This window comes from Coniophora puteana, assembly GCF_000271625.1.
Source record: "Coniophora puteana RWD-64-598 SS2 unplaced genomic scaffold CONPUscaffold_5, whole genome shotgun sequence".
In the NCBI taxonomy this organism is placed as follows: Eukaryota; Fungi; Basidiomycota; class Agaricomycetes; order Boletales; family Coniophoraceae; genus Coniophora; species Coniophora puteana.
Window position 1 is genome coordinate 762686 of NW_006913057.1, and position 20859 is coordinate 783544.

At 50.6% G+C, this 20859-nt stretch overlaps 13 protein-coding genes across 13 annotated transcripts in view; 10 read left to right on the forward strand and 3 right to left on the reverse strand.

Moving 5' to 3' along the window:
• CONPUDRAFT_53439 (uncharacterized protein) overlaps positions 1-1152 on the forward strand; it is a gene marked incomplete at both ends in the record, with an annotated part of 2628 nt that extends 1476 nt beyond the window's left edge. The window contains one exon of the mRNA XM_007769120.1: positions 860-1152. Coding sequence (XP_007767310.1) covers positions 860-1152 — 293 coding nt within the window. The remainder of the gene's footprint in view (positions 1-859) is intronic.
• A 120-nt stretch (positions 1153-1272) lies between these two features.
• On the forward strand, positions 1273-1932 carry CONPUDRAFT_29289 (uncharacterized protein; the record flags this gene model as incomplete). Its single annotated transcript, XM_007769101.1, has 2 exons — positions 1273-1360; positions 1604-1932. Coding segments are annotated over 2 exons (417 nt in total), but the record flags the coding sequence as incomplete, so codon positions are not given.
• Positions 1933-2049: 117 nt separating this feature from the next.
• Positions 2050-3327, forward strand: CONPUDRAFT_27690 (uncharacterized protein; the record flags this gene model as incomplete). Its single annotated transcript, XM_007769097.1, has 2 exons — positions 2050-3081; positions 3220-3327. Coding segments are annotated over 2 exons (1140 nt in total), but the record flags the coding sequence as incomplete, so codon positions are not given.
• A 1152-nt stretch (positions 3328-4479) lies between these two features.
• On the forward strand, positions 4480-4905 carry CONPUDRAFT_33586 (uncharacterized protein; the record flags this gene model as incomplete). Its single annotated transcript, XM_007769105.1, has 1 exon — positions 4480-4905. A coding segment is annotated over one exon (426 nt), but the record flags the coding sequence as incomplete, so codon positions are not given.
• A 528-nt stretch (positions 4906-5433) lies between these two features.
• Positions 5434-5694, forward strand: CONPUDRAFT_19782 (uncharacterized protein; the record flags this gene model as incomplete). Its single annotated transcript, XM_007769090.1, has 1 exon — positions 5434-5694. A coding segment is annotated over one exon (261 nt), but the record flags the coding sequence as incomplete, so codon positions are not given.
• A 63-nt stretch (positions 5695-5757) lies between these two features.
• On the forward strand, positions 5758-5955 carry CONPUDRAFT_23620 (uncharacterized protein; the record flags this gene model as incomplete). The annotated part of the gene is made up of 1 exon (XM_007769094.1): positions 5758-5955. A coding segment is annotated over one exon (198 nt), but the record flags the coding sequence as incomplete, so codon positions are not given.
• Positions 5956-6622: 667 nt separating this feature from the next.
• Positions 6623-8093, forward strand: CONPUDRAFT_152789 (uncharacterized protein; the record flags this gene model as incomplete). Its single annotated transcript, XM_007769561.1, has 5 exons — positions 6623-7063; positions 7120-7269; positions 7321-7425; positions 7476-7877; positions 7926-8093. The coding sequence occupies 5 exons, from the start codon at positions 6623-6625 to the stop codon at positions 8091-8093; spliced, it is 1266 nt and encodes a 421-aa protein (XP_007767751.1).
• Positions 8094-9368: 1275 nt separating this feature from the next.
• On the forward strand, positions 9369-10239 carry CONPUDRAFT_72259 (uncharacterized protein; the record flags this gene model as incomplete). The annotated part of the gene is made up of 4 exons (XM_007769290.1): positions 9369-9426; positions 9488-9627; positions 9686-10143; positions 10203-10239. 4 exons carry the CDS (start codon positions 9369-9371, stop codon positions 10237-10239), a joined length of 693 nt encoding a protein of 230 aa, XP_007767480.1.
• A 370-nt stretch (positions 10240-10609) lies between these two features.
• CONPUDRAFT_72260 (uncharacterized protein) lies at positions 10610-11495 on the reverse strand (the record flags this gene model as incomplete). Its single annotated transcript, XM_007769291.1, has 4 exons — positions 10610-10625; positions 10683-11146; positions 11196-11347; positions 11399-11495. The coding sequence occupies 4 exons, from the start codon at positions 11493-11495 to the stop codon at positions 10610-10612; spliced, it is 729 nt and encodes a 242-aa protein (XP_007767481.1).
• A 1677-nt stretch (positions 11496-13172) lies between these two features.
• On the forward strand, positions 13173-14019 carry CONPUDRAFT_152792 (uncharacterized protein; the record flags this gene model as incomplete). The annotated part of the gene is made up of 4 exons (XM_007769562.1): positions 13173-13227; positions 13278-13429; positions 13481-13935; positions 13983-14019. The coding sequence occupies 4 exons, from the start codon at positions 13173-13175 to the stop codon at positions 14017-14019; spliced, it is 699 nt and encodes a 232-aa protein (XP_007767752.1).
• Positions 14020-14161: 142 nt separating this feature from the next.
• CONPUDRAFT_164620 (uncharacterized protein) lies at positions 14162-15175 on the reverse strand. Its single transcript, XM_007769563.1, has 4 exons — positions 15080-15175; positions 14874-15025; positions 14365-14819; positions 14162-14310 (listed from the first exon to the last, which is right to left on the reverse strand). The coding sequence occupies exons 1-4, from the start codon at positions 15147-15149 to the stop codon at positions 14307-14309; spliced, it is 681 nt and encodes a 226-aa protein (XP_007767753.1). The 5' UTR covers positions 15150-15175; the 3' UTR covers positions 14162-14306.
• Positions 15176-15770: 595 nt separating this feature from the next.
• CONPUDRAFT_164621 (uncharacterized protein) lies at positions 15771-17894 on the forward strand (the record flags this gene model as incomplete). The annotated part of the gene is made up of 7 exons (XM_007769564.1): positions 15771-15828; positions 15876-16015; positions 16067-16527; positions 16584-16669; positions 17139-17281; positions 17332-17801; positions 17854-17894. Coding segments are annotated over 7 exons (1398 nt in total), but the record flags the coding sequence as incomplete, so codon positions are not given.
• A 616-nt stretch (positions 17895-18510) lies between these two features.
• On the reverse strand, positions 18511-19358 carry CONPUDRAFT_81558 (uncharacterized protein). The gene is made up of 2 exons (XM_007769339.1): positions 19250-19358; positions 18511-19177 (listed from the first exon to the last, which is right to left on the reverse strand). The coding sequence occupies exons 1-2, from the start codon at positions 19293-19295 to the stop codon at positions 18591-18593; spliced, it is 633 nt and encodes a 210-aa protein (XP_007767529.1). The 5' UTR covers positions 19296-19358; the 3' UTR covers positions 18511-18590.
• Between the last annotated feature and the right edge of the window lie 1501 nt (positions 19359-20859).

Genomic DNA, 20859 nt, shown 5'->3' on the forward strand with positions numbered 1-20859 from the left:
GATCGCCCTCTGCCGCCCCAAGACGTGTATTGTTCAGTTATCGGATCCGCAAGAGACCGGTTCCGTCTTAGGTTCTCAGCGTGGGATGAAAGGTCACATTATGGTATTCCCTCAGAATACTGTACTTTTTCGACCTTAGGTTCGGTCCCCTGTCCACCCCCCCTCACGAACCGAACTTACGGGGGGTGGACAGTCCCCCCAAAGTCAGGCCTTCGAACTTAGATGGGGGGACACACTGTAAAATGTTGAAAACTCCCCTTAAAATTTGCCAATAAAACCAAAAATGCTAAAACTCGAAAATCTTCTAAGCAACCACATTATCTTCTGTAAGACTCGGACACTTTGCGGCAGGTGATTTTCAAAAAATACAATGCAGATATGTGTTGTGAGACACTAGTGACAACAACAGGGACATGCCAACCTCAAGGCCAAACTCTTATGTCGAGCGCAGAACTCACAGGTACAGGCCTAAACCTAAGTGGGAGAGAGGAGAGACTAACATAGTCAGGATGATGTATACACGCACTTGATCATGTCACCCGCGAGATGAATATCGACAGCTGGATTGACATTGATAATGGGCAGTCTCAGTGAGCAAGTATGCGGAGTTCTAGAGGGGCCATGAGTCCATTGGCCTTTGTGGATTGGTGTTGGGCCGCCGCCGAGATTAATGCTGATGTCGAGTATCCCATAAGTCCTCAGAGATAATCTTATCGTCTTAGTAGCTAGTGTCGAGGACCCTGTTCCAATGTCTGAAGCTGAAGTATGAGCACAAACAGGCACGAACTAGCTGTCCACCCTCGGTTTGACCCCCCGAACCTATAGGGGGGGACAGACGGTTATGGAAGGCGCGTTAAAGCTCCGATTTCCCACGCCACCGCGAACCTAAGGTCGAAAAACTACAGTATTGGACCCATCGCGACATGCTTGCCCGCATCTACCGAAGACATCACTACCATGATATGTGTATTGTTTGTAGGTTCGACACCCCCGACGGCGGAATGGATGCAAACGCATGCGAAACCCTTGCTTGTTCGTCGAGAGAAGGTACGCGCCGCTTTGCAATGGCTTAAGCGGAACAATCATCACTATAGACATATTCAAATCGACGATATTGTTATCAATAACCTGCCCGTGTCAGGTATCCTTCCCGTGCACGTTCAAACAATCCATCCTTCATCATCGTCCTTGGGCGCAACATCTTCCTATTCTCCTGATACTAGCGGAACAGATACGAACACCTCCCCGGCTGGTTTGGAACCGACCTCTTCGTTTGATAGCATTGTGGTTACCGATGTTGATCCCACTTCACCATCCAATGTTCTGCGAGCCGCAGCAATGCGTCATTTCAAATCGAAGGGTGGAGGATACCTACAAATACCCCATGGTGAGCATCCCGTGAACGAGTTCAACAATCCGACTCTTTTCCCCATGATGTACCCAACATTGTTCCCCTTTGGTATCGGTGGTGTCGAGGATTTTGCCCGGAAGGTTAAGGTGTCACTCGCCAGTCACGCAAAACACTTCCTTAAACTACACGACCGACGCTTTCAAGAACACTACTCTTTTTTGTTTATCATCTTCAACATCCTACAGCGCCGAGCGTTCTTGCTTCAGTGCAGTATCAGAGTATCCAAAGCTGACTTTAGGTTTTTTGCAGATAAATTCTCGACTGTGAGTCCGGAAACTGTGCATATCGTGGCAAACCGTGTGGCTAGCGGAGGCTCTCTGGTTGCTCTTACCCCTGACGAGCAGAAAGTGATTGACCTCATGAAGCAAGTCAATGTCGTTACAGGGACTGTCCCAGGTTCGTCCGCATCTCGGGTTTCGCAACGAAATGAAATCAAAGGGCTCATGATCCAGCATGGTGCGCCTACGTTTTACATCACTGTCAACCCTGCTGATGTCTACTCGCCTATTCTGCGCTCTATGAGTGGTCAAGAAGTAGATGTCGCTGCCGCGCAAATCGCAAGAGAAAGTAGGTATTGGGTGCAGACAAGGTTAATCGCAAAGAATCCCGTCCTTGCCGTCGACTTCTTTTATTTCATGATGAAAACTTTCTTCACTACTGTGTTGGGGTTTGATCTTCGGCAAATGAACTCGGATGGTGTTCTAGGACGCGGTGAGGCATACTATGGGACCGTCGAGGCTCAGGGAAGGGGAACTCTGCATTGCCACATGCTTGTCTGGCTCGTTGGCTCTATGAATCCTGACCAAATCATGGCTCGCATCATCGATGAAAGGGACAATGAATTTGAACAGAAACTACTCTCCTACTTAGACGATTGTGTTTCATCTTCAATCCCAACTCCTATTGACCCTGCAGTTTCGGTGGAATCGGACCATCAGCATCCCTGCTCGGTGTATCCCCTCTCGGAGAATGCATCGGATTCGGAACGCTCGAAGGACTTACACAATGTTGCCAATAAATCCCAACGACATAAGCATGGACCTTCATGCTATAAGTACTGGCGGGGCCCGCCGGAACCTAAGACATGCAGGTACGACCTGGACGAAGACAATGGCCGCGAGCATAGCTTGGTTGATCACAGTACAAGAACCCTTTACTTACGATGCCTCGATGGAATGGTGAATACCTATAATCCGTCCATACTTGAGCTGATGCGCTGTAATATGGACATCAAATATGTTGGGTCTGGGCAAACTGCAAAGGCTATACTACATTACATCACGGATTATATTACTAAAACTCAGCTGAAGACTCACGTTGCATATGCTGCGATAGAGACCGCGGTCACCAAACTTGGAGAGTTCAACCCTGCAAGTGATGACGTCGTCATCAGAAGCAAGAAACTCCTTCAGAAGTGCGCCTACAGCTTGATTTCTAGACAGGAGCTTTCAGCGCAGCAAGTTGCCGCTTACCTTCTAGGATATAATGATCATCTTACTAGTCACAGGTTTCGACGGTTTTACTGGGGGGCATTTGAGCGGTTTATTAGGTCACAAGAAAGCGCGTGTCCTGGTGATAGCTCACTTGATACAGTCGCGGAATCTGATGACGTCCCCTCAGAAGACACTGGCGATAAAGAAACGGAAGAGCTGCTCGAACATGAACCCGAAGTCATATGTGTCAATGACAGAGACGCTCGGTGCGATTCTCCCACTATTACTGATGCGGATGACAACGAAACTGACGAAGTTGTTGGCGAAACTGAAGCAAATGCCGTCGTAGAATCAAATGACATTGAGAACCCGCAGGAGGACGAGGTGATGGTGGATATCAATAACGATGGCACCATTGTTGCTGTTGGCTCTCGTGTACAAGACTACGTTTGGAGAGGGCACGAGCTGGATGACCAATGTTTGTGGGATTTTGTGGCTCGGTGTGATAAAAAGCGCAAGCGATGTAATGGTGATAGGCCCCAAAATGTACATGTTGACCATGTTATAGACGCACCTCTTGACCAGGAAAACGCTGTTGGTACCCCACCTGACGCGGGGAATGATTCGGCAATTGGCACGGACGACGATGATACCAGAGGAAGTGACGGTGACGATGATGACCACTCCAGCACAACAGATGTGGACCTGCACGACAACTCGGATTATTTTGCAGAATCTTCAGACGCTCCACGCACGCGAACGAGAAAGAGGAAAACGATTGACTTTGTTGCTGGCCATCCTGAGGCCTCAACACATCATTTGGCCGTCCGATCAGAAGCAACACAATTCACAGTTGTCCCTTGTGGACGCACAATACCGCGCAGGGATCGTGAAGAAGTTCAGGAAGAATATTGTCGTCTGATGCTTATTTTCTACAAGCCGTGGCGCAAGGTAACTGACCTGAAGAATGACGAACAAACATGGGAATTTGCTTTTAGTGAATTCGTGGCTGTGTGCTCGCTGCCATACAAAAGAATGATGGATAACATGCAGCTGACGCGAGAGTGTCGCGATGAACGAGATGAACATTACGCCCAGAGAACAATTGAACGACGGCAAGCATTGGATCGCCTGCGCACGGGTGTAACACGTCAATATCAGGACGGCGATTTGCCAATGGACAGCGTGACAGGTGAAGATGGTTTCAAAGCTCACCTCATGGAAATCGACCGGGTCAAGTCGAAGCGGCGCGAGGAGGCCCTACAGAATGTACTGGAATGTGACAAGTATATTGATATGTCAGGTCGCTTTGATCTACCACCTTCCTTTGCAAAGGGTAAAGGCATTGAGACCATCCCGGATGCTGCCGTTGGAAATAGCATTGGTGTTCATGAACATGCCGGCGACTGTAAATTCGAAGAGGGGGTTAAAGCACAGTATGAATGGAACAAACTCGCATGGAAGAATGGCATGGCTGGCGTGAATTCGACCAACGAGAAAACAAGTCAATCAACGAGTAGTGACGATGCACCAGCACCAATCATCACCTCCTTTTCTGACGCAAGCAATCCACTTTCCACAAGGAGTCTACAAGTTGAGTTAGTCATCAATGCAACAGCTGACAGTCCAGGTCAAGATCCACATACTCTGATGGATGAACTCGTACGAGAATTCACTCTCAATGACGAACAACGGCGTGCGTTCAGAATTGTTGCCGAGCATAGCTTGTTAATCAATCCCGAACCTTTACGAATGTTCTTATCAGGCCCCGGAGGAACAGGGAAAAGCCGCGTGATCAATGCTCTGCGTGCATGGTTTGAGCGACGTGGTCAGTCTAGACGGTTCCGCTTAGCTTCGTATATGGGAGTAGCTGCAAAGAACATAGCAGGTTCAACATTGCACTCATGCCTAAGTCTCAACCGTAACTATGCATCCCGCGCAACTCAGCATCGCCAAAGAGAACTCGCACTGTACTGGAACGGAGTTGATTACGTGTTCATTGACGAGGTGTCCATGTTGGGATGCAACCTTATGGTACAGATCAGCGAGGCCCTTTCGCTCGCAAAAGGATCAGGAGCAACCTTTGGAGGCATGAATGTGATATTTGCAGGAGACTTTTGCCAGCTGCCGCCTGTAGGGGACACCAGACTGATTGGCATGACGGGAGTCACTCGCGACCACACTGTGAAAGCTCAAGACATCATCTTGGGGAAAATGCTTTGGTCGTCCGTCAAGACGGTGGTTCAACTAACACAGATCATGCGTCAATCAGGGTCCGAGAATGTGCGATTTGTCCAGTTGTTAAGTCGGCTCAGGGAGGGAAAGTGTACGCAGGCAGATTTTGACTTACTCGAGACTCGCCTCATCGATAATGCTAAGCCTGACTGGAACGACCCAAAATGGATGTCAGCCCCTATGATAGTCAACCAAAACGACATCAAAGATCACTTAAATGCGCGAGCAGCCTTGCAATTTGCTGAACGTACTGGGAACGCTCTTCACTGGTACTATTGTCGGGACATTTTGGCGGGTCTGGAAATCAAGGACAATGAACTTAATGAACACCTTCGTAATTTACATTCTGGCCTCACCGGTTCGCGGATGGGAAAGTTGCCCTTGGTAGTTGGTATGCCTGTGATGATCATGCATAATTTCGACGTCGAGTCCGGAGTCGTGAATGGCCTCACGGGGATCTTAGTCAATGTTCGTTATCGACTGGACGACGATGGAAATAGACACGCATTGTCCTGCGTAGTTCGATCACCCGATTCTCTAGGTGCCGGCATTCCAGGCCTCCCTTCCGACACAGTCGTCGCTCTTGAAGATGCAACAAGGATATCCTTTGAAAACCCCTACACACGCGCGCGAACGTCTGTCATTCGGTTCCAGCTTCCTATCATGCCGGCATTTGCTATCACCACACACAAGTCGCAGGGACAAACAATGCAATCAGCCGTTATGGACTTACAAGGCTGTATTGGGGCCCAAGCGCCCTATGTGATGTTATCTCGCGTCACATCGCTCGATGGTGTGCTCATCATGCGTCCATTTGACGACAAAAAGATCATGAGCAGGCAATCTGAGGAGAAACGGATGGATGACGCAAGGTTGGAGTATTTGAACACACTCACAATAGCAGAACACGAGACAGGTGCCAAACGCAACGCCGCACGGATGAAGGCGGCAAAGTCATCCTTTTCGAGAAGCCAAAAAGTTATTGCTGGCGAAGACGTCCTCGTCAATATTCCCGCTAAGTCTCGTTACGACAAGTTCGTGCAATCGTACCGAGAGCTGGAAGCATGTGCCGCCAAAGCCAAACAGACCACCAATCATGTTAGACGAAGAAAGGTCGTGAAGCGACCCCTAGATGCAGATGCACCAACTCCAGTTCAAAAGCGCGCCCGCTTGACGAGACAGCATTGATGGCATTCGCTCCTTCATGCTTGTCTCTCGGAGTACGTGTTCTAGTGGGCACGGTCTCCAACAGGGTGGACAGTGACTCGGAGCCTGGGGCAACAAGAGCGTATAACAATAAAGGTGTCAGGCGTCTTGTGCTCTTTTCGCACGTGAGTTGCTCTTCGGCTTCACCTTTCACCGGCACCGTCCCCAACAAGATCGCCAACGCTTTTGTGTCCCTAGGTCTCCCAACAGCCAATACTCCTCGCCACTCACACAGCCTGACCGTATAAAATGCTCTCTGCGGACGCTCCTTCGTGCCCATTCTTCAACTTCCCCACCCTGATTTGCGACTCATCCCCCCTTCCGCGCACCTTCTCTCATGTCCTTTGAATCAGACCATACGTCCCCCTCTCTCACTCGCCTACCCTCTTCTGATCTCTCTTCGCCCGAGCCTGACGATACGTCTGCGTCGGCCCGCGCAGGATCCCCGCTGCAAGCTATGGACACTGAACCTGTAAACACCAATGCCCCCGCTGCCGAAGGAGAACCATCCATTGTGGACGTCTACGTAGCGCGCCTCCACAGCGGGCTGTATGATGACATTGCGAAGCAGCTCGGATCCCTCCCGCACGGATTGGCGCTCAGCGAGGCCACCCTGGGCAAGAACGTCGTGAAAGAACCTGGACCCAATGGTAGTACGGTGTATCGTCGACCCGATGGAGCCGAGTGCGAACTTGTCCTCGTCGGCGAGCTTCAGTCCGCTGCTCAAGGAACGAAATTTTCGGCGAGAGGGAATCATTACATCAGTTCCATTGCTAATGTGAGTGTTGATTTCCTGTTCACTACGCCGACTCTTACGCCCCATCTATTACACAGCCTAAGCCCATTGTCGACACATCCGTGGTGAAATCAATCCTTGTGCTTGGAAAACCCCGCCACTGCATTGGCCGGATGGCCGTCGTGTATAATAACCAGCTGGCGTCTCTGCAGGAAGTAGTCGACTCCGATTTCGGTCAGCTTGAAGAGGTGTGTATCAGTGTCTCTGTTTGCTTGCCATATCTGACGCACGGCGAGTAGAAAGCATCTCAGAACATAACCATTAAGGAACCGTACACATCCAGCGATGGCGACCCGGAGACACCCCCTGACCTAATCATCGTCCACACGGGGAAGATGTATGTGGTGAGTTCTATTCGATATATCATTTGGTTGAGACATTGACGTCGATGTAGGCGCCAAAAGCGTCCTCCACGCCTTCCAAACGTCGCAAGATCACCAAACAGGATCTGTCCACCAACGAGAAGTCTATCATCGAATCTACCTCTACGGCGGGCACCACAACTGCTGCTAGCACTTCTTCGGCCCCCGCCACCGGAGCTACATCACCTGCATCTTCGTCTGTCCCCCCTGTTCCTGAAATCAAGACATTCTATGATCCCCGTGTTCTCCCCGATTACGGCGGTTCTCTCTTTCAACACCAAGCAGCACGCCTTCGCCAGCTCGACATTCGCAATGTCGAAAACAACCCTATCCACCCTAGTGCCTGGTATAGCGAACTGCGCGAAGGAACCCTCGTCCTCGTGAGTGCGACCGCCCACTGCTACAACTACAGCGACGGAGGAAAGGAGAGGCGTGTGAGTGATCTGACTCTCTGTCTTTACATGGATCTGACAATTGCTTAGATTTATCAGCTGGAGGCCCAAACCATCCGTGTTATTGACAGGTCGGACGAACCTATCGAGCCGCGCTCCCGTTGGGGTTCAACTGACAACACGCCCTCGACCTCAACTGATCCGCTGGCGTCAATTGCAGTCACTAAGCGCAGGCGTGACGAGGACGCTCAGGCTTGATTGTTATGGTATGATGTGGTCGCTGACTTCATGATGTCTTCTGGCTAAATATGGTGTTCACCGTTTCGCGTTTATCTTATTGTCTTCTTTGCTATTATCCCCTGTCGTTCATGTCCGTTCTCTTTCCTTGAATCGTGGCGGCACGTCCCTTCTCCAGAATTAGCATTGTCCTTCTTGATGTTTACTATTGTAGAAAGGCTCTACGTTTGTATATTGGCGTTGTTAAGAATATGACATGAAATGTATTATTTCCTTGGTACATTAACTCCATTTCTCCCTGTTCGTTCGCTGTACTCCCTTCTGGACGTTACGATTGATGTAATCCAATGTAGTGATGCGGATGATTCTACTTGGGTGAACCTCGTGCCTTCCCTGACAGAACGCGCCACGATTCCGTTATCCGGGTCCACCACTTATGACGCGGACGCACAATGCACAGGAGTGACAGAACATTATTCCGCTCTGTGGCTGTGCTTGCTGGAGGCGCCGGCTTTGTGCCCGCCAAACATGTCCGGTGCTCCTGACCCTGGGCGTTGGCGCTGAGCGCAGCTCGCGCGCACGGCATGGTCGGAGTTTTAAATTTTGACCAAGCAGAGCCAAACACATGCACGCCGCGTCTGGGGTTGCCGCGCGTCAGTGACTCATTGCGAAGGCAGCGAGACATGGATGGCGTGGTCGCACAAAGTACATACCTGCGTGCAAGAGGGCCTGCACGGGAATAAAGAAGTTCTCAAAATCCATTGCTGGTTTGGAGAAATTCATCCAAGGGGTCAGCTACACAGCGGTCGGCGATGCGATTCAGATAAAGCAGACCAGAGAGAGCGCTTCCGTGGTGAGCCAGCCAATTCAGTGTCAAGGTCTCACATCGTCTTGTTGATGTTCCACCAACATCAAGACAAGAGCCGTTCCGGCTGCTCTTTGTGCCACGAACTCCCGTTTCAATGGATGCGCTTAATGATATACGCATGAAGATGTTACACATTCACTGGCTATGGCTGAGTGAAGTCCTCCCTTGTATGCATGCCATTTGCTCCTACCTCACGGACGAGTTTCCATATCATTGGGACTCCACAATGGGGCCTAAACCCTGACTTGTGGTTTTTGACGTCAACTGCATTTCCATTCGCTGCAACCGGACAATCTGCTCTTGTGTCTGCTTAATGTACGCACGGTGGCTATGTGGTCCCTGACACAAGTCTTCCTTCATAGCTCTTCTTCCCATTGGCGGTGGCCTGCTCCGATCGTGGTCCAGCTTCTCCCTCAGCGTCGACCATCATGTCCTTGCTCGACGAAACGAACTATGTGCTTCCGCTGAGGCCGATTGGTCACCGCCGTGAGCATGCAATTCACTGCTTGTTCTTGCTACTGACGCTCCGCATCTGTTTGCCACAAAGGTCGACGAGCAATCATACGCGTTCTGCAAGCAAACATACTGCCCATATGTCGAAGCGACGACATTGTTAGCGTGCTCCGTCAGAGTGCAGATCCGGAAGACGAGGTCGACTGGTTGGCAACAATGTGGGCATCCATTACAGTAAGGACCGGAATTGTGTTTGGTCCCTCACCCAATCCTAACACCTTCTGGTATATAGGGATCCCCCAACATTGACACTGGTATCGTAGGTAACTTGGGTGATGTGAACGTTGATGCGTGCGAGAAGATCATTGCCTGGCACGCGATACCTTACGGGTCTCCATTCCGCCGCATTGCAGCTCACGCGGCACATTTTGTCATTTACGCTGGATCAGAGAACCGTCCCCTGCTTCTGGTCCTGTTTTTGCAGTGGTTCAATCGCATGTATCAGTCACAGTCCGCCACCCAACCATCCGGGATCAAGCGCGTGGGATTTATGTTTGTTCAGCAGTGGATTATTGGGGTGGTACTGTGTGATAACTCGGTAGATGTGGCATCGGATATGTCTTCCCACAACCTTTACAGGTCGACGTTGGTATCGGACTCAGGCCTGTTGCTATATGCTCAGTCGTCTAACCGCGATGCAAACGTTGAAGGTGTTGCCACCACGGTCTCCATAGCGGTATCGTATGGCCGGTGAGCATTCCCCATGTTTTCATCCTATGATGAATGCGCTGACTTGCATGATTGGTCAGTTTGATGGGGTACGGTGTCACTCGCGTGCATGTGTAACTCTTCCGCTCATGAATGTTGTTTTCACACATATATAATGTCTTAACCTGATTCCACATTGTGGTACTGTACCTTGTAGTCACCGCTAATAGTGTAGGTAACCTGTGTCATACAAAAACGGGAGCACGTTGACTGGCTATCCCCTGTTAACGACGGTACCCTTGCGCACATGGCAAAAACGTCAGAAAAAACCTACGTCTAATGTAACCGGCACTGTGCGTGCGTGCCACAGGCATGACACAACAGGATCCATTAACTCAAAGGCTGACGACGTCTGTGTGGACATCATTGGTGTTCTCGCATGTACAGGAGGAGTGTTATATTAAACCAAAGCATGTTACATAGTTACAGGCGGTAGTACAGTCGTTTTTCATGTAGCGTGCACCCTACAAGCAGACGGATATCAACACAACCGAACGTGAAAGATGGAGGAAGAAACATACAATGCATCGCGTAATGCTCTGTATACAGCAGTCATCAATACGTCCGTGGTCAGCAGGGGTAGAAATCGGTTAAGCGTCACACAATAGCCTGACACCTCGAGGGACGTTCGCGTAAGTCGAGCGCGACAGTCATGGGTAACACGGAATAGATTTGGACGGAACTCCTCTCGTAAAACAACGGTTCCTGTGGTATACCCCTCCTCGTGGTGAGTAACATCCACAGAGTTGATAGATTGCGTAGGGAGAAGAGGAGGGTCCGTGCGATGCCATCCAAAGCGATCGTCTGCAAGCTCATTGCCGAGGGATGCCAGACGAAGTGCTAGGTCTCCGTATCTACCTCCCGTGACGTGGAAGTGGACCGACATGGGCTCCCAAGGAGTGTGCGGAGCTGGAAGATGCAAGGGATTCCAAATGAGCACAACCCTATAGTCGCTGGAGTCCCACCCGATGGTTACAGGCAGGTCCTGCCACAAGTTAGACACACAATTGATATCCTAACACGGGGTCACGCACCGCTGCGAACATGAGCGCACATAATGTGGCATAAGACACCCATCCAGGGTTGGCGAGGATCAGGAAGTTCATAGACTCAATGAGCTGCTTGGACATGACATCGGGAGGAGGAGGGACATCGAGAACGTAAGCCAAAGGTTGTAGGCGTAAAACTAGAGATAGAAATCAGGCCAACGACAGAGTCCATAAACCAGACAACACACCGTGCCCAAGATCATCGCTCTCACTCTCGCCGTCTGAGGATCCGGGTGATAGTTCTTCAAGGGGTGGCATAGATGGTGAGGGGACGCTCGCAGGCATAACGGTGCAAGATGGTGATGTTGAGGTTGGGAATGTAACCGCTCATCGAACGCAATGCAAGCCCTATCCCTGCCACATTAGGGGGGATGTGGGTCGGCCGTGGGCCGTGCTCTTGTCAAATCCCATTCTGCGTTGACTCCTGCGTGCTAGGTTTTCCTAGACAAAAACTGTGACCGCGAGGGTGCGTGAGGAGAGACAGGTGAGCATGCCCACAAAAGCATCTGGGTGAGACTCAGTGCGCCCATGTGCGGGAGCTAGAATGGGAGCACGTGATTATATGGCGGATGGCGTGTCGAGCTCTTGTCACTGACCATGTCCGTCCAACTACTAGGAGCACTTGCCTGGTACAATCTCAAAGACTACAACAAGGCCGTTATCTATCTCCGCGCCGCAAAAATCAGTGACCTTGTCGTGTGCACAGCTCGAGGTTGACAGCGCACCACCAATGCATGAAACCAGGGAGCGTCCGGGGTTGGTACCCACGTTGGAACGATCCCAAGCCTCATCACCTCTCAGCAGCGGTGCCCAATGTCGGCGTCCATACTGTTCGCATCGGTGCCTTCCACCCGTAAGCAAGTAACTCTTGCTGATAGTCATGCGTGTTAACAGCAGCCAGTGGCAGCGTTTAAACTTGCTCTCATACATCGCCCCCAAAGACAAGCAGTGTCTGTTCGTGTCTTACCGCTCTCAACGTCTGATGAGATTATCGCCATCATGGAAGCTGCGGAAGCGAGCGACGATGTCAAACTCGCCATGACATCAAAGCTATGCAAGCTCTTGCATGTACGCTATCCGCCTTTTCCGGTGGCAGTCATTAACCTCTGTCCCTTGATAGGCTATACCCTGCGTTGAGCATGGGGAGGGGAAACCCGGCATGTTGTTTGTTTGGGAACAAACGCCTCTGTCTTCGCGGTTTTCTCGCGAAGCACCGTATGCGGTGTACTTCTATGCGTCAAGAGGCCGTAGCTACTCTAACTCGTGCATTATCCCTGACGTCCTGGCTTATTTTCAGACTACGTATCTTGCACAGCGTGATGCTTCCGAAGCCGAGCGGGCGGCTTCATGCCTTCATAGGGTCGCATTTCATACAGGGACTGAGGCTGCAGTGGGGGTTATACTTCTCACAAGCGCCTTTGCGAGCACCTTCGAAGACATCACCAGGGGTGACGCCGTTACACCCACCTTTCAAACCAAAGCAGGCCATCGTATCTCCCACAATCAAGGAGAATGGGCGATGCTTCGTCACCCGCTGTACGAATTTCGCGCGCTCAGATGCAAACGGTGCGTGCAGCTCTCACATTTGTCTCATCACGCAGTCTGTCTGACTGACGCTGGGCTTTGGCAGGAATCTTGGGGTCACAGGTTGAGAGCGCCACCTGATGCGCAATAGCGATACACCAATTTGATCCGAGATGAGCTACAATAAATCATGGTCTGAGGTTAATGAAAATTTGCGATCTTGTTGTGTCGAGCATGCTTTTGTGACTTTGCGTCATGTTGGATACAGCGCAGCAAAGGAAGTCGTGCCTGCGCACCTGCGCACTTCGAGACTAGACAAAGGTTTTTATCTTGCTGAACCCAGGGCACCAGAAGAAGGAGACGCCGACCAGTTTTAAAAAGCCAGCCTGGAGTGACTTCGCACTGGTTCATCCTTACGTGGGTCCCAATCAGTGTCCGATGTTGTATAACGCCCTTCAGTATATGCTCCCCGTGGCTCCCGTTGCGCGACACAGTAAGTTTGCATTGGCTGCTTGCTTCATACACCGCCACTGATAACTTTAGGTCGCGAATACATGTATCGCGTCCACAACACCCAAGTCCTCCCTCGCTCGACGTCGGATGATATCATCGCACTCTTGTCTACAGACTTTACGTCGGGATTGGTATCCGGAGACTTGGTTTCAGACATCACGAGCGCGTGTTGGAAGGTAATGGTACGCTATCATGTGCCACTTCCGGAAGATAGCATGCTAATATCATTCTAGGACCTTGGTGTGGACGACCTTGCCGTCTTGCACGCTGTCATGCATCAAGACAATGTTGCTGACATCACGTTGGCCTGGGAGAGTGACCCTGTACACGCCTCTGTCGACTCCAACGCTGGTCACAATGTTCACTTCTGGGTATCTGCCCACGACGTGGACCGGACCGCGAAGCTGGCCGAATTTCTATGCTGGTTCTGGTGCGTGCATTGTGGGGCGGAGGCCGCTCTACAGTGTTGCATTCGCCGCATTGGCTATGTCTTTGTGGATGGGGGCGTGTCGGGTGTACTTCTCTGCGATTCATCGATTGACCTCAGAAGGGTCGACTTCCTCGACGGATTTCCGCAGCGTACCATGGTTTGCGTGGCGGAGAGGATGTTTTGCGCAGTGTCCTCCTGCGCAGACATCTCTGTTCAAACTACCGAGGACCAGGCCTTGCACTGCATAGAAACATTCAGGTAAGATCCTGAGTTGTCCGTCGAGTTCCATCTGATATTGCGTACAGAAATGCTGAGTTGAAGGCTGAGGGCATGATCGCGTAGCAATACGACTCGAGTACTATGCATTGATGTCGATCCGTTGTTCTTGTACATGGTGTTAACTTCCTGTCTTGCGCTAATTTTTCGTAAATGCGCCTGAGATCGAAACAGCTTTCAAATAATTTCGTAAATTACTCCTACTCATCGTGAAACCTATCTATGTACGTTATGCCATTGTCAACTTTGGTAGTTAATGTAAAGCTGCGCACACATCACGCTGAGGAGGCATCATGAGGGAACGACACAGCCGTACTACTAATCTCATAAACTATGCACAGGGACGAATAGAACTAACTAACTTGTAAGTTAGCACACGGCCTGAAAACGGGTGGCATTGCACCAACTCACCATAACCCGACCGCGACTCGCCGCAAAATCTCTTGACGAGTAGTTTCGTCCGGAAACCACCACCTGCGCTTCAAACTCATTCCGTAGCCACCCGCAAATAGCATCCGAGATAAGTGAGGGAAGCCACCGTTGTCCGACACGTGCTCGGACAACAGCGAGCGGAATGAAGGGTCCAGTGTTACCGTAATTACTGTGTAGTCGTCCTCATGTCGCCGAATCGCAATGCGTTGCACAACTGAACATGGAAGGAATGTGATGCTGACATTGTCGAAGCCAACGATGCGTTCCCAGAGTTCTCGAATGGCGGCTGCAACACGGACGGGAAGAGAGGAGGAAGGCCCGGTGACGTAGAAATGCAGGAGCATCCGCTCTTTGGCAGCCGCTGTGTCGTTGATGGACCATACGCACACTACTTTGTGATCGGCCGCATCCTCCATGAGTGTGACGGGCTGATCCTAAGCGTCTTTAGCAAAACCTGCGTCACATCCGATAGTGCATGTCATGCTCACAATGCCCATCATTAACGCTACCGTTCCAGCATAAGCCACCCAATCCATGCGAGTTTTGACATAGAAATCCATGCTATGAATGAGATGCTTGGAAAGCACCTGCTCATGGCGCGGGTCCAGGCATGGGGTCGTGAGTGGCTGTAACGTCATTACTAGGGCCAAACTACATCAGACGAAGACACATACAAAACCACTGGGACTCTTACCTGGACGCGGCCATTGAAAATCGCCCCCACCACCACTGGTGACAGACTGGTTAGAATAGTCTTTGTTCATGGATCGGTGAGAGCGATAGTGGGTTGCGCTCCGTGTAATCCCTGAAGCGTCGACGAAAAGTGACAGAACAAGGAGAGGGATGGAGGGGATTCAACGGCGAGGGGGTGCCACGATGCGACTGCTGCGTACGTTCGGGTGCTCTTGTTGGCCCAAACCAAAGGAGTCCCGACATAGAGAGCGAAACCTGAATGAGGCAGTGCACAATGGAATGCTGCTTTTGTCCACTATTTGAACAAAAGATGCCTGGGGTTGGACTGAAACAGGCTGTCCGAGCAGCATGTCTAACACACGACAACAAGGGCTGCCATGAAGCTCAACGTTCTTCACGGCGTGCACGGGAGGTGATCTGGAATGTGTGCCTCGGATACGTAGACGCACGAGCACAGGTCGACCATAGGGAGGTGGGGATGTACCGCGTGGTTGGGATGTGACGCCTAGATGGGTCCGGAGTGCTCTTGTTCAAAGACCATATACCTCAGGCAGTTCACCCTGAGCGAAATTGAGCAGGGAGATACAGTGATTGGACGACAAGAGCGGAGGGGACCTGAAATATGGCGAGACTTTAATCGTCGAAGAAAGAGGGTCCACGATCTTCTCTGCTAAGTTGCTTCCCTGTTAGACATGAACGCCGAACGCTCTCAGAACGTTTTCTTACCTCTGACACGTTTACGCTCCCAAGGTTTGTCTGCAATGATTTCACAGTTGACGAAAGCTGATAATAAACAGCCTATGGCCAACTCACAGTGACCAAGCGCGCGCGAGCGTTGTCTGCTACAGTGTCTGACACCATCATCTCGATTCTGAACGATAGTAGCTGGTCTTGCGCGGAGCCGGATAGCCTCAAGATGTTATGCGACGCCATCATCGTAAGATCAGTCTTGTTCGTGCGTGTATCTTCGTATCTGAAAGTGTGCTAGGACCATGACTACAAGGGCCCGATCGACACAGTTGAGTTTCAAGGCTCGCCAGGCGATCACGAGCGTGAGCTCGTCATTGCGTGGGAAGCAGTTCCACGCACATGCCGTGTGCGGCCGCTTGCTGCGCACGCTGCGCACTTCTGGATTCGCGCCGACGTCGAGCATCGCGTTATTGCTTTGGCCCTCTTCTTATTGTGGTTCCGACATGTGTACGGCGCCCATCCGCGGGTCAACGGTTTCGGAGTGGACCGTGTGGGCTTCATCATTTTGAACCATGGCATAGCTGGGGTCATTCTGTGCGACCACACCATCGATCCTTCATCTGGCATCCGCTTCTATGGTATGGGACCTCCTCGTGCAATCTGCGTAGGTCGACGGGTCTACAATGCATGCTCGGCTGATCAAGACGTATCCGAGACGGACCTGAACTCGTCCGTAAAGTTTATGACGACCTACTCTAAGTACGTTTGATTCCACAGTGCATCACGCAATGAAATTGGAATTGACATAGTGTTAGGATCCTTGGGTACCAGCGCGCAGAGCCTATTAGGACGGTGGAGGAGCAAGTCTTGACAGACTTCACCGCGAACCGTTTTGATGTCCGTAACTGGGTATAATGTCACTTTTTGTCCGGCCGGTTGGCTCGTTTCCATACTATCATATGTACTGAGTTCATACTGTACTACAAACCTTACTCGAGGTAATGAGTTTGGCAAATGCTAAGTGACCGACGCATCAACCTAGTACGTCTCGTTCAAATCGTGAGGAAACTGAAGAGCGTGCATAATATCTGTCCCATTTAATGCTCTTGTCGGCCAGCTCAGATGGCGTCAACGACATCGCGCAATTTCATGCCCGACTGAAAAGAAAGAGACAAGGCTCTCAGCGGATATAAACCACTGTTCTGCAGGTGAGTTACGTATCCAAACTTCCTGCATATTCGGCGTCGCTCGTGTACTGGCCGGCAATGGACATAAACAGTACTTACATTCTCCCACTGCCAACAGTGACGCCTAAACGTATGGTGGCTTCCTCGGTTTATGCCCTATGAATTTTACTGACATATGTGCAGATCTTGCTTATCTGATGGAAACCTTCAACGGAACCATCCTTCCCGTCTCAGCTGGCGGTGATATTCTTCGCGCTCTTCGCAGGATGGACCCCTCTCCCTGCCACTACGCCGAAAATGTGGGTTGTCTGGCACAGGTGATCACCGTAAGACGTCCGTGTTCTCGGTTGCAACGCAGTTGTTGACATGGACATAGGGGCACCAGGTCTCTGGCGGCTCACGTCAACCAGTATTGCCGGTGGTGGACCTATTCGGACCGCCTCAAGAGGGGGATCTACTGCTGGCGTGGCGAAACATCCCGACTGTAGGCCATTGGCGCCCACTGTCCGCAAATGTCGGTACATTTTACATTCGCACGACGACGTCAAACCGACCTCTCACGTTGGCAAGCTTTTTGCTCTGGTTTCGGAGAGTATACTGCACTCGTGTGCCTGCTCACCGTGAAGGCATTGTAAGGATCACATTTCGGTTCGTGGACCATGGCATCACAGGCGCTCTCTATTGCGATGACGCTGTGGATACGTCCATGAGTCTCCGCGGTCACGGTCTATACGATGCCCGGGTGGTTGAGCTTGGCGGACGTTTATATGTAACAGCGTCGTCATCCCCCAAATCGTCGAACGAGCAGTTGGCTACGTGGCTCTGCTTCGCTCGACGCATGCTGGCGTGAGTTTTGCCCCTATCACAACTCTACGGCAAGCCCCTGACTCCTGCGCAGTGAAACTCATGTCACATCAAGGACTAAAATCTCCACACGCCTCATGAAGGATTGATACGGGACGCTCATCTTGTTGTTAAGACGGCGTTCGTTTGCAGCTATAACAGAGACTGTAAAGGATATATTGCCTACGTTGAATTTCCCCTGTACATTCAATGTATTACTTTCTACATTCCGGTGGTCTCTGTAGTAAACGGGTGGCAAAGGTCGGTGATCCCCAACACGACCTTGGTGCTTAAAGCTTAAAGGTTAACGTCCTGTGTGAGCATGGGTGCACATGCCAACTTGCTATGCACGAGAGACTCGAAAATAACGGTCGCAGCGGGATTCGAACTCTCAGCTTGCGGTAGGCTGTGGTGAGTGCCTGACGTTTGTCTCAAAGTCGGGTGACCACGCGAATGGCGTCACACCGACATCTAAGGAACAAGAGCTTGCCCAACCGCGTGTCCTCGCACGTCGTCCAACCGAACAAGACATTGCCACATTCATTTGGAACACTGTCAGCGCTGATACAGGTTCGGGACACTGGTGAGCACCGTTGCTCGCGAACATCTTTCTGTGCCATGGCTGATAACACAGTGCACACGATTCATAACAGCCCTGAAGGTATCGCACATCCAAATACTGGGAGCAACGAAGCACTAACAGTAGACGCACAGTACTTCGCTTGGATGCCATCAGCCCTTTCCTCCAGTATCCTCTGTTCCCGGATGCATTATCATCGCAACTTATTGCGTCTATGGACCTCTTACTAAACGTTCCTCTGCGATGGGCATCGTATGCGGCAGTGATGGGTTTGATGTGGGCGGCGGTAAGTGGATTGGATTCGCACACTTGGGATAGCCGATAACGTGTGGTAGCCTCTCCCGATGGCCATCCCCCCCGATCCGACCAACTTTGGAGTCGTTTTGGTATGGGAGGTTACCGACCCCAATGATGCCCTGTTCTCGCACGCGCCCTTTTGCGCGCATTTCCGCGTGTGTGGAGGGCAGAGCGAGGACCTTCCTCTGCGGCTTGCATCTCTGGCGTCGGAAGTCGTCGGGGATCGATTTGCGTGCAAGGTAGGAAACGCTCGGCTCACGCCATCCAACAGCATCCACCTTGTCGATATCACATCGCATACGGAGAGCATCACAACCGGAACGATCTTCTTTCGCTCGAACTTTATGCGACTCTTTTTCAACGTCAGGCAGGAGTGTAACCACAGAGCTAACGCGTCGTCGATGGTAGTAGGACCGTACTGTGTCACGCTGAGCGATCACCGACCTTTCCCTACCCCCCCTGTCTTGCTTTCGGCGGTCGAGGACACTATGTTGGCAGCCGGGTACGTGAACATGGCTACACTCTCCACGATTCGCATGTACTGGCTATTGGCGCTGACAGTGTGTTGCACTAGTTTGAACATGTCCTACGTGAAAGCGTCCTAAATTAACAATTCGCATTCATGGCCTGGTCGTTACATAGGTTCACAGCGTCACGAAATGTAGAGTTGAATATATATTCTGAGTACACAACTGTAATGTCGCATCTGAGCGCGTTTGAAGATATCTGACATGACGGTCGTCGGAGCCACATCGGAAAGCGACCAAGCGAAAGGCAACGGGCTTTGCCGTGCACTGGCGCACGGCGCTATCTATCATACGATTAATATGGCTCTTGAAGCTTGAATTCTGAACACTCCTTTCATAAACTAAAAATGATTTAAGCCCTACTCGAGGGGCGGAGCTCTATGCATACAATGCTACCGCTACCTTCCCGAGTATCCCTAAACCAATTACAGTTACATCATGATTGTGCACGGCTTCCAACATCATTTGGCGAAGATGTGGGCACCGCAGGCCTCCTATTTCGCCCCGGGACAAGGGTTCCAGGGTCCTGTTGCTTTATGATGTATACCCTAGTATAGTATGAGTGAGACCTGTCTAGGCCTTCCTAAAGATATGGCACTGCCCTGGTTTTCACTATAAGAATAGCTCACTACTGTGCGCTGATAAAGACATCTATACCGCACAACCACTCTTACCTCTGTTCTTGACGACTCACAATGTCTGCGAGCGAGATTTATCAAGAGCTTTTATTATCTGCACAAGGTTCCTTGGTTATAGAATATACGTTTGGTAGGCTCTGCTACGCTGTATGCCGCTGACACATCATGATGCAAGCATTTACTTTCACAAGTTGCCGCATTAGCCATGGCAGTCTATGACTATGGTGCGTATGTCATTATATATTCATGCATCATGTTAAACTAATCTCATGGCTCGAAGCGCTTAACTTCTCGCTCGAGGTCAGATACATTTTTCCTTTCCCACTTAGCACATATTGACTCACCAGAACTAGACTGACTTTATATGGGTGCGTCGCATTTCATCGATTACCTGCGGTAATGCTGATGAATAGTTTAAGGGAAGAACAACCACATTCACGAGTTTCATTTACATCGTGGTCAGGACATACCGCTCTATAGTACCTGGAACAGAAGCCACTAATATCTTACTATGAAAAATAGTCACGATATATTGGGCTTTCTGTGCCTGTGTAAATCGAGGTTTTATTTGAAGAACTCTCAGGGTCCTGACACCAGTTTCATACCAGGTTTCAGCTATGTCAGTGTGGAAGAACACTGGACCATCATATTTTGCTAACTTCGTTCTAGTATATAACCTCACCATACCACTTTCCAACCAAGTAAGTGATCCCTGCCTATTATGTCGGACAGGGAGACTCATAACTAACATGCTGTCAAGATGTGAGTATCAACGTTGGCGTGAAGTTTTTGAACGCGTGAGCTCATTCCCACGCATAATCCGTCCTCAGATGTGAGTCTCAAATATACGGTATGACACGAATTCAGATGTTAACGTCACTGTAGGCTTTGCTTTATGGGCTCCCGCTCAAGTAGTCGTTATAATTGTTCTGTTTCTGCTGCAAGGTACCTTTGCAGAGAGCCTTTCCATTTCTAGCTCCGCATTCTAACAGCCTTTCTCACTGAGGAATGATGAGCAC

What these genes read in the sequence shown, in the direction of transcription:
- CONPUDRAFT_164620 (XM_007769563.1), bottom strand. Translation starts at nt 15,149, where the DNA reads ATGAACAAAGACTATTCTAACCAGTCTGTCACCAGTGGTGGTGGGGGC. An exon ending in TTTTCAATGGCCGCGTCCAG is followed by an intron (nt 15,026 to 15,079) that starts GTAAGAGTCCCA and finishes GTTTGGCCCTAG; the next exon opens with TAATGACGTTACAGCCACTC. An exon ending in TAGCGTTAATGATGGGCATT is followed by an intron (nt 14,820 to 14,873) that starts GTGAGCATGACA and finishes AAAGACGCTTAG; the next exon opens with GATCAGCCCGTCACACTCAT.
- CONPUDRAFT_81558 (XM_007769339.1), bottom strand. Translation starts at nt 19,295, where the DNA reads ATGCGAATTGTTAATTTAGGACGCTTTCACGTAGGACATGTTCAAA. An exon ending in TCACGTAGGACATGTTCAAA is followed by an intron (nt 19,178 to 19,249) that starts CTAGTGCAACAC and finishes ATGTTCACGTAC; the next exon opens with CCGGCTGCCAACATAGTGTC.